General features: G+C 36.6%; 1 protein-coding gene across 9 annotated transcripts in view; it reads left to right on the forward strand.

Moving 5' to 3' along the window:
• COP1 (COP1 E3 ubiquitin ligase) overlaps positions 1 to 17160 on the forward strand; it is a 248876-nt gene that overhangs the window by 30245 nt on the left and 201471 nt on the right. For all 9 annotated transcript variants that reach the window (XM_069065516.1, XM_069065509.1, XM_069065507.1 and 6 more), the window contains exons 2-3: positions 183 to 242; positions 10326 to 10423. In XM_069065516.1, the coding sequence (XP_068921617.1) occupies positions 183 to 242; positions 10326 to 10423 (158 nt within the window). The remainder of the gene's footprint in view (positions 1 to 182; positions 243 to 10325; positions 10424 to 17160) is intronic.

Below are 17160 nucleotides of genomic sequence, written 5' to 3' on the forward strand. Positions count from 1 at the left end.
ATCAGTATAATTAGAGTGGTGAAGTTTGGAAGGTGAAGTTATTTAAAGTTGATAGGCATCCTGAAAATCATGCTTTTTCTTATTTTTCTGGTATTATCACTGATTCTTCTTTAAAATTGTGCTACTTTGTACTTGCTTTTAAGAAAACAAACTTGTCATGTTAATTTTTTGCTTTCTTTTAGCCCCATCTGTTTTGATATGATTGAAGAAGCATATATGACGAAGTGTGGCCACAGTTTCTGGTAAGATACTTTTGTTTGTTGAAATAGTGTTTTAGGGACTTCTAACTGAATTCATTCACTTTCCCGTCTTACACATTGTTTACATTTCAGCAATTTCAAAGAAAGGTAAAAGTCCAGTTAAAGTGAGTAGTCTCTTTGAAATGACTAGATTTGCCTTAACCCTGTAGATTGATTTAAAAAAAAGTTTCCTATCATGTCTTTTACCTCAAGGCAGTGAATATAGCTTGAATACAAATACTGGTATTTAACTTTTATTGATGTTTAGTGCTTTCATAATTCCCATTTTATTTTAGGCTTAGTTATTTCTATCTACCTGAACCTTTACTTTGGAGTTTTTAACCTTTAGTTTCTGTTTTGGGGTTATTAAATGAATTTTAATTGTCTTCAGATTCAACTTGATTTTGAAAATAGCATTCCCAAATTATCTAATTGTTTCCCAAAAAGTATAGTTTGGAATGATAAATTTACTACTTCTGCTTAAAGTTGGTAGGATGGTATGAAAACTTTTAAGTATTCAAGATGGGGTAGAGATGGGGAAAGGGAAGAAGCGTTTATTTAGTGTCTACTGTGTATCGGGCACTATGCTAAGTGCTTTACAAATATGATCTCATTTGATCCTGACAACAACTGTGAAGTAAGTGCTCTTATTTCCATTTTATGGTTGAGAAAACTGAGAAAAACTAAGTGACTTGCCCAGGTTCGTACAGCTAGTTACTATAGGCCAATTTCGGATTCAGATCTTCCTGACTCCATGTTCAGTGCTTTATCCACTATGCCACCTACCTCCCCGATGGCTTTTAAGCTAGAATAAATAAGCAATTAGTAAGCCCCAACTGTATGTCAGACCCACATATGGTTATTCTGAGACAAAAAATAAAAATCTCTACTTGGAAGGGGCTTAAATTTTAATTTGGGAGGCAGCAAGTATATACAAAATAAATATAGAGAGAGTGAATACAAATAAATACAAAGTAGTTTTTCAAGGTATTTTGGAAGAAAAGACATTAACTGTTGGGGAATCAGGAAAGACTTCTTATAGAAGTTGGTGCTTGACCTGCCTCTAGAAGGAAGAGAGGGATTGATTAAAGTGGAGATGAGGAGGGAGTTTATTCCAGGAATTGTGAACTTCCTGTGCAAATACCCAGAGTTTGGCAATCAGTGTTGTATGAGGAACAGAGGGAAGGCTAGTTTGACTGAATTGCATTATGTGGAGTGTGGAGGAGGGGAATTAAGCCCAGTAAGGTTGGAAAGATAAGTTAAGTACAGGTTATGAAGGGCTTTAAAAATGGAACTGAGTAGTTTCTATTTTATTCTAAAGGAAATTGGAATCTACTGGAGTTTATCAAGTGAGAGAGTGATAAGATCTGTTCTGCATTTAAGGAGAATCATTTTGGCCAAAATGTATAGCTTGATCTGGAGTGGGGAAACACTTGAGGTAGGTAGATCAATTAGGTGATTCTAGCTGAGTAGTGCTGAGGGCCTGAATTTGAGGCCTGAATTTAACGCAGCTATGTGTTTTCAGAGAGGTCAAATGCAAGAAATATTGTAGAGGTAGAAATGGCAAGATTTGACAAGTGCTTGGTTATGGGAAGTGAGAGTGAGTTAGGAGTTAATGTCAAAGTTGCAGTCCTGGAAGCCTGGAATAGGTATGGTGCCTTTGAAAGAAATAGGAAAGTTTGGAACAGCTATAGGTTTGGGAGTGGGAGAAAGATGAGTTCTGTTTTGGACATGCTGAGTTTTAGGTGATTTCACACTAGATGATAGGCAATTCAGTAGCTTAGGGATATTATCAAGATAAGAATTTAATCATGGGTGTTAATGAAATTCCCAAGATAAGAGTATATAAGTATATATATGAGTATGAAATTCCCAAGATAAGAGTATATATAAGAGAAGAAAAAAGAGAAAGGAGGGCTAAGTATCTGAGCCTGGATTCAATCCTCAGGTCATCCTGGCACTGAGGCTGGTGCTGTTACTTGCTAAGCCACCTGGCCACCTCTCATATATATATATATATATTTCTAATCCCTTCAACTACTGAGAAAAGTTTCATAAGTTACAATTATTGTTTTTCCATGTAGGAATGTTAGTAGTTCAACTTTCATAAGTTCCTTATGATTTCTTTTCCCTGTTTACCTTCTCATGCTTCTGTTGCTTCTTGTATCTGAATGTCACATTTTCTATTCAACTCTGGTTTTTTCAGCAAGAATGCTTGAAAGTCCTCTGTTCCACTGAATAACCATATTTTCCCCTGAAACATGATACTCAGTTTTGCTGCGTAGGTGACTCTTGGTTTTAATCCCAACTCCTTTGCCCTCCGGAATATCATATTCCAAGCCCTTTGATCCCTCAGTGTAGAAGCTGCCAGATCCTGTGTTATCCTGATTGTGTTTCCACAATATTCAAATTGTTTCTTCCTGGCTGCTTGTAATATTCTCTCCTTAATCTGGGAATTCTGGAACCTGGCTATAATATTCCTAGGAGTTTTCTTTTTGGGATCTTTTTTAGCAGGTGATCGGTGGATTCTTTCAACCTCTATTTTGCCCTCTGGTTCTAAAACAGGGCAATTTTCTTTGAGAACTTCCTGGAGGATGATTTCTAGGTTCTTACTTTGGTCACGGCTTTCAGGTAGTCCAGTAATTTTTAAATGATCTCTCCTGGACCTATTTTCCAGGTCAGTGGTTTTTCCCATGAGATATTTCACATTGCCTTCTATTCTTTCATTTGTTTGGATCTGTTTAACAGCATCTTGATTTCTCATAAAGTCATTAGCTTCCATTTGCTCCAATCTAATTCTGAAACAATGATTCTCCTCATTGAGCTTTTGAGATTCTTTTTCCATCTGGCAAATTCGGCTTTTTAAGGCATTCTTCTCCTCATTGCCTTTTTGAGCCTCCTTTGCCATTTGAGTGAAGTCTGTTTTTTAAGGTATTATTTTCCTCAATCAGGCTGTTGACTCTCATTTCATAATTTTCTTGCATTGTTCTCATTTCGCTTCCCAATTTTTCTTCCACTTCTCTTATCTGCTTCTTAAGGTCTTCTATGGCCTGTAACCAGCTTGTATTTTCCTTTGAAGCTTTAGGTGCAGGAGTTCTGACTTCACTGTTTTCCTCCTGTTCCATGCTTTGATCCTTTTTGTCCCCAAAATAGGAGTGTAATGTTGGAATCTCCTGTCTGCTTTGTTTCCTTTGCCTGCTCATTTTGCCACTCAATGACTTGACTTTTGGGCTTTTTGCCACAGTAGGACTCTGCCACCAGACAGGGGAGCTTTTGTCCCAAAAGCTGGGGTTTTCTCAGCTGCCGGAGGTATTAGATGGGTGCCCTCTCTGAGGTCTCCACATGCTCTGGCAAGCTGGACACACCCCAGGACCTCCACCCTAGACTGCAATCCAGATCCAAGCAGGTTAAAGCAAGAGCCATTACCCCTTAGGCTAATGCTTGGTCCCCCTACACTCTGCAGGCCAGGAGCTGAAGCCACCATGTGGCACTGGCTGGCTGTGTGGGCGTCTCAGCGGCCTCTGGCCCCGGGGGTAAAAGCCATGCACTCCAACTTACTGGTCCCAAAGTCCAGACTGCACTGACCTCTCACTTTGTCCTTTGCATCTATGTGTTGATAAATCTGGAAACTGCCACTGCTGCTGCTGATCTGCAGTCCCTCTGGCTGGCAGCTGGTCAGGCCCACCCTGGGGCTAAAGCCTCAGTGTGGGCCTGGGCTCAGCTCCCAGAGCACTGCACTGGCTGATTCCTGCTGGCCTGCTGGGCTGTCCTCAGCAGGAGGTTAGCTTCTCTGTGTCATGTTGTGGGTTCTGCAGCTCCAAAGTTTGTTTAGAGTCCCCTTTTTACATGGATTGGGGAAGGTGGAAGCTGGAGCTGCGGGAAGGTCGTGCTTCTACTCAGCCATCTTCGCTCTGCCTAGCAGTTGCTCACCATTTTTTATCTTCTTGGCATAAAGTTAGGAATAAGAGTTGATCCAAGAACTGATCAATGTAGGTCTTTGACATTGTCTGGAGAGAGGAAGAATATTTGGAAAGATAATGAATATGCCATATCTGAGCAATAGATGAGGACTGGAGAGATTTTATGCCAGATGATACCATGCTATTTTAACCAGAGGAGATTTCTATACCAGGTTTTGGCCTGTTCTGCACCTAACTTTAGTTAGTTTTTTTTTTTTTTAATTAATTAATTCATTTACTTTTAGTTTACAATATTCAGTTCCACAGTCCCTTGAGTTTCAACCCTCCCCCCACCTCCCCATGACTGCATGCAATCAAATATTGGATCTACATATATCTTCACATTAAATATTAGTCAGGTTACAAAGGATTATAACCAATCAAATGAACAATGGGAAAGAGGAATCAAAACAAAAGAAAAAGAAAGAGAACAAGGAGTTTGTTTCAATCTGCATTCAGACTCTGTAGCTCTTTTCTCTGGGTGTGGATATCTCTTTCCATCATGAGTCTTTTGGAGTTGTTTTATAACCTTATATTGCTGAGAGGATTCCAGTCTATCAAAGTTAGTGTCACACATATTTTGTGTCTGTAATTGTGAACAAATTTCTCCTGGTACTGTTCTTCTCACTCAACATTAGTTTATTTAAGTTTCTCCAGGTTATTATGAAGTCTGTCTGCTCCTCATTTCTTATAGCACAATAGTATTCCATTACATTCATATACCACAACTTGTTTAGCCATTCCCAATTGATGGGCAGCCCCTTGATTTCTAATTCTTTGCCACCACAAAAAGAGCTGCTGTAAATATTTTTGTACATATGGGTCCTCCTCCCACTTCAATAATCTCTTTGGGATACAAGGGTTAGGGTTTTTGTTTGCTTGTTTGTTTTTGTTTTCTTTCCTCCTTTTCTTTCCAGGAAGAAAGTGAAAAATTTGAACCTTTTAGTAAACTAGTGTAGTAAGTAGGTTTTGAGGGAAATGCATGTATGTTTTTGTTTGTTTTTTAAGGGAGAAAGGAGGAAGACATTACAAAGTACAAGTATTTGGAATTTGGACATAGAATGAAATAGGTTTCTCTTTACGATTCATTGCTTCAAAACATTTTTTCCTTAGCATTTTTCTTTAAGCCCAGTAAGTTGCCAAGTTTTGCTGATTCTGCTTCCCCCAGCATCTTTGGCATCTGTCATCATCTTTTTACTTGAATAACCACCCTCCTAACTCAAGTCCTCATTATTTCTTAGCTGTTAACTTTATAATAGCTTTTTAATTGGTCTCCTGGCTTCTAGGTTCCCCTACTCAGTCTATTCTTCCCACAACTACCAAAATAATCTTCCTAAAGCATGTGAGCATGGCACAGCTTTGCTTAAGAATGTACATTGTTTTCCTCATCCATATAGGTCAACATACCAACTCTTCAGGATAACATTTAAAGTCCTTCATGTTCCTGATTCCAGCCCTTTTCCTCTATCTAGACGTACTTCATATTATTCCCTTTTATATGTTCAATGTTCTCTCTTAGGTGGGTTGCTTTATGTTATATGGATTTGTCATTTACTCTCCTGTCTTAGCTTTTGCATCTCCTTTTATCCATACTTACGTACCTGGAATGCATTCCTTCCTTCGTTCTACCTCAGAAGTCTTAGCTTCTTTCAAGGTTCATCTATTATATAATAGGATTGTAGTTTTAAAGGAGAAGACCTTAAGATGTCTCATCTGGTTCATCTTCCACATTTTGCCTCCTGCTTAAAACTTTTTCCATAAACTCTCTAGTTAGTAGTTTTCTTACCTTTTTCAAATTATAATTTATTGATTGATCTGTTTCTATGTCATAACCCCAAGCAGAATGTAATGTCTTTGAGGGCAGGACTGTTTTTCAGTTTTGTCTTTGGATCTCCATATGCTAGCACTGTGCCCTCCACATGGCAGGTACTTAACATTATTTAGTGTGAATTAGATTGGATTCTTGTTCAGGAGAAAACTTTTTAAAAGTTTGGTTAGTCATAATTTCAATTTGATAACCTTAGAACTATATTAAAATATACTTTATTTCTTTTAGAACTGGAAAGGTCCTTAGAGATCCCTAGAGCAACCTCATAGGATCATAGTTCTAGAGCTGAAAAGAACCTCAGAGGCCCTCTGGTACAACCCCCTCAGTTTAAAATTGAGGAAACTAGGGGCGACCAGGTAGCACAGCGAGTAAGAGCACCGGCTCCAGTGTCAGAATGACACCGGCTCCAGTGTCTGGGCTCAGACACTTAGTACCCACCCAGAAACACCTAGCTGTGTAACCTTGAGCAAGTTACTTAACCTCAATTGCTTAGGGGTGGCCAGGTGGCTCAGCGAGTAAGAGCACCTGCCCCAGTGTCGGGATGACCTGGGGATCAAATCCGGGCTCAGATACTTAGCACCACACCCAGAAATAACTGGCCGTGTAACCTTGAGCAAGTTACTTAACCCTGATTGCTTTAAAAAATAAATAAATAAAATAAAATTGAGGAAACTGCATCCCAAGGAAGTTCAGTGAATTGCCAGAGGTTACACATATTAAATGGCAGAGCTGGGATTCAAACCTGGGTCCTCTACCTTAAAGCCCATCACTCTGCACCAACACTGTTTCCTATACCTCTTTTTGCTTTGGGATAACTTTGGGATAACTCACTCAGGAAGTAACAGTAATTTTCCAGATTTGTGATTTTAAATGTGTGCTTTGTTGAGTTGAGCATTACAAATTAGCTATGCAAAAACTCATGTTGGCTTTCTAAGGATAAAATCATGTAACTGAGAGGCAGAGCCAAAATAGTGGAGCAAAGGTAGCAACTTGCTTGAAATCTTCCCCAAACCCCTCTGAACACCTTTAAATAATGCCATAAAACAATTCATGTAGCAGCAGAACCCACAGAAGGACAGGGTAAAATATTTTCCAGTCAGAGACAACTTAGAAGTTCGTCAGGAAGGTATGTCACACTGGGATGATAGTGGAGTGCAGTCGAGTGCAGGCTGTTCTGGTACAGACTGGGCCCCAGCAAACCCAGAGCAGGCCTTGGGAGCCACTGAATCTGCTGCAGCAGCAGCACTGCTTCTGGAGCTCTCAGCCCATAGACAGCAAGGGAATTGAAAGCTGATTAGAAGGAGATTAAAGGGTCTTTTTTCTGGCACTGGGGGTAGGACTGTTGCTTTGTCCATACTTGAATCTGGGTGACGGTGCCAGGGCAAGGAGGAGCACTAGCACATTAGAGCTTGTAGGCTGCAGTGGAGTAGAGACCCACAACAGAAAAGAGCACTTGTGGTCACTCTCAGGCCAGACCATAGGCCAGGAGAGCAGTAAACACTCACCTCGGAAGAACTAAAAACTTACAGGTCTCTAGAAGTAGCCCTAAAGACAGCTACAAAAAAATCCTGAAGCTCGGGATAGTGTACCTTCCATCCTTGAAGCAGAGCTCCACTGTAATGAGTTAAAAGTAAAGAAATAGACTGGGAAAGTGAGCAAACAACAGAAAATCCGACCCAAAAGGATTTTGAAAATGAAGTAAGAAAAGTAGAGGAAAAGTTGGAAGAGAAATGAGAGTAATAAAAGAAAATCATGAAAAAAGAGTGAACAGCTTGGAAAAGGAGACACACAAAAAAAGTACTGAAGAAAATAACACCTTAAAAAATAGACTAGGTCAAATGATAAAAGAGGTACACAAAAAAACCAGTGAGGAGAAGGATGCATTGAAAAATAGAATTGCCTAATGAAAAAAGAGGTACAAAAGCCCACTAAAGAAAATAATTCCTTAAGAATTAGAATTGAGCAAATGGAAGCTAATGACTATGCGAAATCAAGAAACAATAAAAAACCAAAAGAATGAAAAAATAAAAGACAGTGTTAAATAGCTCATTGGAAAAATAAATGACCTCGAAAATAGATCCAGGAGAGATAATTTTAAAATTATTGAACTACCTGAAAGTCATGATCAAAAAAAAAAAAGAACCTAGATATCTTTCAAGAAATTATCAAGGAAAACTTCCCTGATATTCTGGAACTAGAGGGTAAAATAGAAATGGAAAACAATCCACAGTTCACTTCCTGAAAGAGATCCCAAAATGAAAACTCCTAGTAGTATTATAGCCAAATTCCACAGGTCTCATGTCAAGGGGAATATATTGCAACCAGTCAGAAAGAAACTGTTCAAGTATCATGGTACTGCAGTCAGGATAACACAAGATTTAGCAGCATTAAAAGATTGGATGATATGGAATGTAATATTCTGGAAGGCAAAGGAGCTAGGATTACAACCAACTATCACCTACCCAGAAAAACTGGGTATAATCCTTAAGAGGGAAAAAAAACTTCAACAAAATAGAGAACTTTCAGGCAGTCTTGATGAAAAGACCAGAGCAGGATAGAAAATACAAATACAAAGCTCAAGAGAAGCCCAAAGAAGTAAACAGGAAAGAGAAATTATAAGGACTTTAATAAGGTTAAACTGTTTACATTCCTACGTGGGAAGATTATACTTGTAACTCATAAGAACTTTCTCATTATTGGGGCATTTAGAAGGAGTATATATAGACAGAGGGCACAGGTGTGAGTTGAATATGAAGGGATGATATCTAAAAAGATAAAATTAAGGGGTGACAGAGGAATGCATTGGGAGAAATGGAAAGGGAAAGGTAGAATGAGGCAAATTATTTCACATAAAAAAGGCAAGGAAAAGCTTTTATAGTGGAGGGGAAGATGGAGGAGATGAGAAGGGAGTAAGTGAACTTCACTGGCTCAAAGAGGAAATAACACACCTTCAATTGGGGTATGGAAATCTCTCTTACCCTAGAGGAGAGTTATAGGGGAGGGGGAAAAAAGAGGGGGTGATAGAAGGGAGGACAGATTAGGGGAGGGAGTAGTTATAAGCAAAACACTTTTGAGGAGGGGCAGGGTAAAAAGAAGAAAGAATACAATAAATGGGGAAATACCGTGGAGGGAAATACAATTAGCAATTGCAACTGTGAAAAAGTTTTGAAGCAAGTTTTTCTAATAAGGGCTTCATTTCTAAAATATATAGAAAACTGAGTCAGATTTATAAAATTAAGAGCCATTCCCCAATTGATAAATGATCAAAAGAGATGAACCATGTTCCAGTGAAGTAATCAAAGCTAGCTACAACCATATGAAAAATTGCTCTAAATCATTATTGATTGGAGAAATGCAAATTAAAACAATTCTGAATCACTACTTCATACCTATTAGATTGATTAATAGGATGGCAAAGGAAAATGACAAATATTGGAGGGATGTGGGAAAAATGACATTAATGCACTGTGGAATTGTGACCTGATTGAACTATTTTGTAGAGCAATTTGGAATTATGCCCAAAGGGCTCTAAAACCCTTTGACCTAGCAATACCTCTACTAAGTCTGTATCCCAAAGAGATAAAAAACAAAAAGAAAAAGGACCTAGATATGCAAAAAATATATCAGGTCTTTTCAGGTGGTAAAGAATGGGAAATTGAGGAGATGCTTATCAATTGGGCAATGACTGAACAAACTGTGGTATGTTAGTGTGATGGAATATTTTTGTGCTGTAAGAAATGATGAGCAGGATGCTCTCAGAAAAACCTGGAAAGACTTACAGAAACTGATGCAAAGTGACATGTATTTTGTGCAAAGTAGCAGCAATATTGTAAAATGATCAGCTGTGAATAACTTAGCTATTCTCACAATATAATGATCTAAGACAAATCTGAAGGACTTATGATAAAACATGTTCTCTATCCCCAGAGAAAGAACTGATGATGTCTAAATACAGAATGAAGCTTGCTTTTTTAAACTTTATTTATTTTTCTTGAGTTTTTTTTGTCTTATGTTTTCACAACATAACTAATATGGAAATATGTTTTGTGTGATTACATATGTATAACCTATGTTGAATTGCTTACCTGCTCAATGAGGGGGGTGGGTAGGTAGAAAGGGAGTGAATTTGGAACTCAGAGTTTTAAAAATGAATCTCAAAAATTGTTTTTATGTGTAATTGGGGAAAAATATAAAATGCTAAACAAATTTTAAAAAATCATACAACTGACTATAACTTTTTTTTTAGCATATAACATGTCATTGATGTAATTTTTTTCTTTTTTCATTTCTTACCAATAGCTATAAATGTATCCATCAAAGCCTGGAAGACAATAATAGGTGTCCCAAGTGTAACTATGTTGTGGATAATATTGACCATCTTTACCCTAACTTCTTAGGTGAGTATTTGGAAATGTTTTCTTTTAGATGCCACTCATTTGTGTGACCTGATAATTAAGATTTTGACTTTCTTAGAGATGCCATGTTAGAGACAACTCTAGTATTTCATTGCTAGAAGACTGTTAGAAAACCTGTTAGAAAAGCAATACTTTAACTGTTTAACCTAGTTATTTTGTGTGATCTCCTGGATTTTCTTTTATTTTATAATGTATATGTCTGATTAGTGGATATTGCTTTTGTAGTGGTTGTCTGGTTTGTTTTTTTTTTATTTCTTTTTGAGCAAAGCTAGGTGGCACAGTGAATAAAGTGCTGGACTTGGTATAAGGAAGATTCCTCAGCAACTTATTATTAGTTCTGTGATGCTGGGCAAGTTTCTTATCCTCTTTAAGCCTCAATTTTGTTTTTTTTGTTTTTTAATCTGTAAAATGGGGATAATAATAGCACCTTATTCATATGGTTGTTGTAAGGATCAGCTGAGGTAACGTGTGAAGTACTTTGTAAACCTTAAGGTATTTTGTCAATTAATATTATTTTAGCTTCATACGAATTTAATTATAAGGTAACTTTATATAAGTAGATATTCTCAGCTTTCATTCTTCTTACAGAACTTTATTTTGATTAGAGAGATGTAAAATTAAATTCAGTTCTGTCTTTGCATCAGTAAAAGTAGGAAGGAACCTGTTGAGTTTGAATAGCTTTAGTGGGTTCAGAATCTAAACTGCTTGCCATAATAGCATATTGTACAGTCTTATTTATATAAGATGTAGTAATGTGTTTTTTAAAGATTAAATTATATGGTAAGGAAAAATTAATATGTTAGAGTAGATTTATATTACTAGGGATGTAATTTAGATAACCTAATTAGTTAAAAGATTATTACATAGTATATATGATAATAATTAAAGATTTTCCAGGAATTACAATAAATACAACATTCCTGCCTTGTCTGGAATCTTGCTCTTGATATTTTTTATTCTTTTGGCATCTTTATACTTTTCCTCTCCCATGGGCTCTTTCATATATATATATATATATATATATATATATATATATATATATACACACACACACACACACACACACACATATACATATATATGAACAAGAACTATTCTTTAGTAGATAAATGGTCAAAAACATATAAATATTCCTCCACACACATTGCATATATAAGTTCCTTGTACATCTTGGATATCAGGCCTTTATTGGAGAAATTTGCTGCAAAAATTTTTCTCTTGCTAATTATTTGTCTTGTAATTGCATTACTTTTGTTTGTATAGAGTTTTCAGTTTTATATGATCAATACTGTTCATTTAGGCTCTTATTAAACTTTCTATTCTTTATATAGTCAAGAACTCTTCCTCCATGCATAGTTGTGGAAGGTATCTTATATCATATCTAAATGATAGATTTCTTAATGTCTCTTTAGATTCCAAATAGAAGTTTAGATTTCTGTTCTGATAGGTTTATTAGGATTTATTCTAGATTTTTAGAATGAAGAGTATAGAATTTTAGATTTCTTTTTAGGACCTTGACTTCTTATTTATCATTTTGTTAGATTTTTGTAGGTATAAAATGAGGTATGTTCAGGTCCCCAAATATTGTACTTTTTTTCTATGTATTCTCTGTAATTTAACTTTTTCTTTAAGAACTTAGATGCTATTCCATTCGCTACATATATATCAACTTTTTTTTTTTTTTTTTGCTTTTTGGAGGGCAATTGGGATTGTGACTTGCCCAAGGTCACACAGCTAGTTTTGTGTGTGTGTGTGTGTGTGTGTGTGTGTGTGTGAAGTGTCTGAGGCCGGATCTGAACCCAGGTCCTCCTGACTCCAGGGCCGGTGCTCTATTCACAGCACCACCTAGCTGCCCCCATGTATATTAAATATTGATGTTATTTCATTATCTATGATAACTTTAGAGGCATTAGGTGGTACAGTGGATAGAGTACTGGTCCCTGAGTTAAGAAGACCTGAGTTCAAATGTGACCTCAGACAACTGCTGGCTTTGTGACCTCAGGCAAGTCACTTAAACCTCTATCTGCCTCAGTTCCCTTAGTTATACAATGGGGATAATAATAGTACCACTCTCCCACAATTTTTATGAGGATCAAATGAGATAATATTTGTAAAGCACTTAGTGCAGTGCCTGGCAAATAGTAGGTGCTTAATAGATGTTTGTTTCCTGCCTTCTTTTCTTTTGTTAAGCATAATAACTTTTCTGCTTCTTTCTTTTAGTTATATATTTTTTTAATGTTCCTATTCTCAGATTATGATTGCTACCTCTATTTTTTTAGTTTGCCCGAAGTATAATATATTCTACTTAAACTTCTCTTTAGTTGTATGTAAATTTGTGTGTGAGTGTTTACTATGAGCAACCTATTGTTAAATTGTTTTCTAATCCATTTTGCTGCCCTTCTCCATTTTTTAGGTGAAGTCATCGTTATTGTAATTTGCATATTTTCTTTCATCATGTCTTTTTATACTTTTTCCTCTTTTTCTCCCAGCCCCTTCTTTATGAAGTTGTTTTTGTTGTTGGTCTTTGTCCTTGGTTCTTGAAGAGGACATGACATCAGGAGGTGATGCCATGCCATGCAGGTTAATTGGATTTAAGTGAGGGAGGCCCTAGATGCAGTGGAGACCTTGGTCTTTTTAAGCTAAGGTCTTTAACAGGTCTCAGTTTGACTGAGGCAACATCCATTCAGTGATTAAGGATATGTAAGAAATGAACTCTATAAAAGAAGGTGATAGAGACAATGAAGGAATTTGATCAATACTAGTTATCTATAATTTATATGGTCTTTTCCTACTTCTTGTTCCTACTTTCTTTACTAAGCTAAGACCTCAGTTTCTTTCTTAGACTCTATTTTTAATCTCTCCTTTTGGATAAACTCTCAAAAATTGAAGTTTTTCACAGGATAGTTCCTTCCTGATTCTCTTCTCCTTCTTAAAACTCCATTTCATTTATCCTTTTACATGTCAGTTTATCTGTTGAGTTACACATTAAACCTTGTATGTCTCTGTGTACATGCGTGTGTTTTCATTCCTTCTTTGTCTTGTTCAGATAAGATGGGGTTATGTGCTACAGCTCCTCAGACCCCCTTCTTTATGTTTTTCGACTTTTCTTCTTATGTGCCCCATTTATCTGAAATATAAGCTCTTTCTTGTCTTCTCCATTTATTCCAGTGTGTTCTTTTTCTGTCCATTTTCTTTCATTTAAAAAAACCAATAAAACTAAAAAGACCCTCACTCAGGCCCTGTATTTCTTTAATTTCCTTCTCTCTGTAACCCTTTGAAGACATAAGATTCTGAAGGGAGAATAAACTCCCCCATTAGAACCCGTTCCTTCTTTATCGTTTACTCCCTTTCAATTATTCTCTGTATTTACTGTTCTATGTTTCTCTAGACTGTAGATTTTGCATTTCATAATATGTCAGCTTTGGTATTTTCACCAAGAATTATTGAAAGTTCCCTATTCTGTTAGTTCATTTTTCCTGCTGTAGGATTATACACTTTTACAGGATAAGTTATTCTTGGATTGAAGTGTTTATCTTTTGCTTTTTTTGTATATATTGTATTCCATGATTTTCTCTCCTTTTATGTAAGTTGTGGCCAAGATTTGTTTGATCGTGACTGTGATTGTTTGGGATTTGAATTTTTTTTTTCTGGAGGTTGAAGTATTTTTTTTTCTTTGCCTTTTGGCAAGATTAATATCTTTGCTATGTCATTTCCAGGGCTTTTCTGTTTCTGGTTTCTTTCAACAGGTGATTGGCACATTCTTTCTATTTTTACTTTGTTCCCTTGATTCTAGTAGATCTGGGAAGTTTTATGATTTCTCAATATAGTGTTCAATTTTTTTTCTTCTGTCTTTGTTTTCAAGGATTTTGGTGATTCTTAAATTTTTGTCGTCTACCTGTTTTCTAAGTTAGTTTCATATGGTAAATATTTTAAATTTTCTATTTTTTATTTATGTTAAGAATTGTTTCTTTACAATGTCACCATTTTATAAATTGTTGTCTTTTTTCTGTTAATTTCATTCTCTTATCATTTCATATTTTCCAGGATTCTCTGAAATGATCTCTTTTCTTCCTTTTTTATGGCACAGTAACATTTCACTAGTTTCATATGCTCTTCAGCATTTTCCTCAGAATATAAGAGGCAAATATAAGGCATTCCCTTACAAGGGAGCATAAATTCCTGAAAGTAAAACCTTATTATATTTCTTGAACATCGTTCAGCCTGGTGTAATTTTTTTTTTTTTCCTTTTTACTGGAGTAGCTGTTAAGGAACTCACCTATTTGACTTTAATTCAGGCAGCCTCATTTAGACAGGAAGTCTGGTCATCACTATCACTATCACATCATTATTAACTTTACTTTTGTTTCTCCTCCTCCATTAAAATGTTTTTAAAACCCCAACATCTTTTGTAATAAATTAGCACAGTCAAGCAAAACAAATCCAAACAGTGGTCCTGTCTCAAAATGTATATCTCATTCTGCACCTTGAGTCCATTGCTTTTCTGTTAGGAAATGCATCATCATTGGTCCTTTGGAGTCATAGTTGTTCGTCACATGGATCATAATTCTTAAGTCTTTCAGAGTTGTTTCTCTTTATGGTATTGTAGTTCTTATATGTAGTTCTGATTCTGCTCATTTCCCTCTACATCATTTCATAGGATCAAAGATTGAATACTTGAAGCCTAATCACCTGATCTTATAGAAGAGGAGACATAGATATGTTTGTATATAGTTTTCCTTTGTAAAGATATAGTCCTTGTCCAAAGAATCTTTTTGTTGAGTTATTTTTCAGTCGTGTTTGATTCTTCATGACCCCATTTGAGATTTTTCTTGGGAGAGATACTGGAGTGGTTTGCCTTTTATTTCTTCAGCTTGTTTTACAGACGAGACTGAAGCAAACAGGGTTAGGTGACATCTCCAGGATTACAAGCTAGTAAGTATCTGAGGACAGATTTGAACTCTGGAAGGGGAGCCTTCTTAACTCCAGGCCTGGCACTCGATCCATTGTGCTGCCCCAAAGGATGGGACCTTATAATTGGAGAGCAAAGGCATAAAGACATAAGACAGTGACTGAGTCAGAATTATGCATTAGTATTATTTACCTGTATAAGTCCAAGTAATACAGGATAGGCAAATCAAGAATAAGATAGTATGTAATAGGAAAACCCACTCTTTTTGGTTTGTAGTTACTTGTCTTTTGTCCAAAGCCTTGGGATTGATTATGGTGATGTGAGAGAGAGAGAGAGAGAGAGAGAGAGAGAGAGAGAGAGAGAGAGAGTGAGTATGTACACATACGTGTGTTTCTGTTTTGACACAGATCTACTGATGGGTTGGGAGTATGACTACTATGAAGTTAAGACACATAATTGGTATATTAGAATGGTAACTGATTTGAGCAGTTATAGTCATATAATCTCAGAATTATAGTTAATTCACTTATTCCAAGACATACCAGAATAAGGTCCCCTTTTATAAAATAATTTGACAAATATTCATCTTGCTTTTGTTTGCAAACCACTAATAAGAGGAAAATTTACACCTTTCTGAGGCAGCTAGTTTTATTTTTGGACAGCACAGATTATTAGGAAGTTTTTTCTTACAACCAACCTGAAATCTACCTCTTTGCAATTTCTATCCATTGCTGTTGCTTTTAGCTTTGCTTCTTGGGGCCATGCAAAACTACTAGCCTCTCTCCTTTTTTATGGGCCAGCTCTTCAGATACTTGAAGACAATTGTCGTGTCCATAGAAATGTTTTCCCTGTTAAGCTGAACATTTCTAATTCCCTAAAACAATTATTATGGGACATGAACCTGAGGCCTTTAGTTTCCTGTCTCCACATGCTCTCCAGTTTATCACTTTCCTTCTTAAAATACGGTTCCTAGAACTTAGAATAAGCACTAGTATTTATAAAGTACTTTAAGGTTTGTAAAGTGCTTTATGTGTATTTTATTTGATCCTTGTAGTAACCTTCTGAGGTAGGTGCTGTCCACATTTTATGAATGAGGAAACTGAGATTGAGAGAGATTAAGTGATGTCCTGAAGGCCACACACCAATAAGTATAGGTATTAGTGTCTGAGGCAGGTTTCAATGTCCAGGTCTTGACTCCAACTCTGACAGCTTTTCCATTGTGCCACCTCTCTAGACTCTTTTAACAGTTTTCTGATTGATCTTCCTGTCTCATCTCTCCCTACTCTAATCTACTTTACTGGACTATTAAAGTGAGGCCTGACCATGTTACTCTCACTCAGTGAATCTAGTGACTCCCTATTGCTTTTGAACAAATACAAACATTTCTGGTTGGCACTTAATGTCTGCCACAGCCTTGCCCCAGTTTATCTTTGTAGCCTTGTGATGCTTTACTCTCCGTCTCACACTTTATATCTGAATTGGCTTTCTTGTTGCTACACATGACATACCATCTTCCATCTTCATGCCTTTAGTCTCAATGCTGAGAATGCATTTTCTCATCTCTGACCCTTAGAATCCTTTGTTTTTATTAAAGCTCACAATCAAAACCTTCCACATAAGTGCCTTTCTCATTTCCCTCCCTGCTCGCCATGGCTAAGTTGAAATATATTTGTTTTGTACATACTTTGTATTTACTTATATGTTTACATGCTGTCTCCCTTGATATTATGTGAATTCCTGGTGGACAGGGACTGGTGTGTGTGTGTGTGTGTGTGTGTGTGTGTGTGTGTGTGTGTGTGTGTGTGTGTGT

The sequence above is a fragment of the Petaurus breviceps genome, unplaced genomic scaffold, assembly GCF_028583685.1.
Source record: "Petaurus breviceps papuanus isolate PSGF00001 unplaced genomic scaffold, PetGlider_PUasm1.0 90692, whole genome shotgun sequence".
NCBI lineage: Eukaryota > Metazoa > Chordata > Mammalia > Diprotodontia > Petauridae > Petaurus > Petaurus breviceps.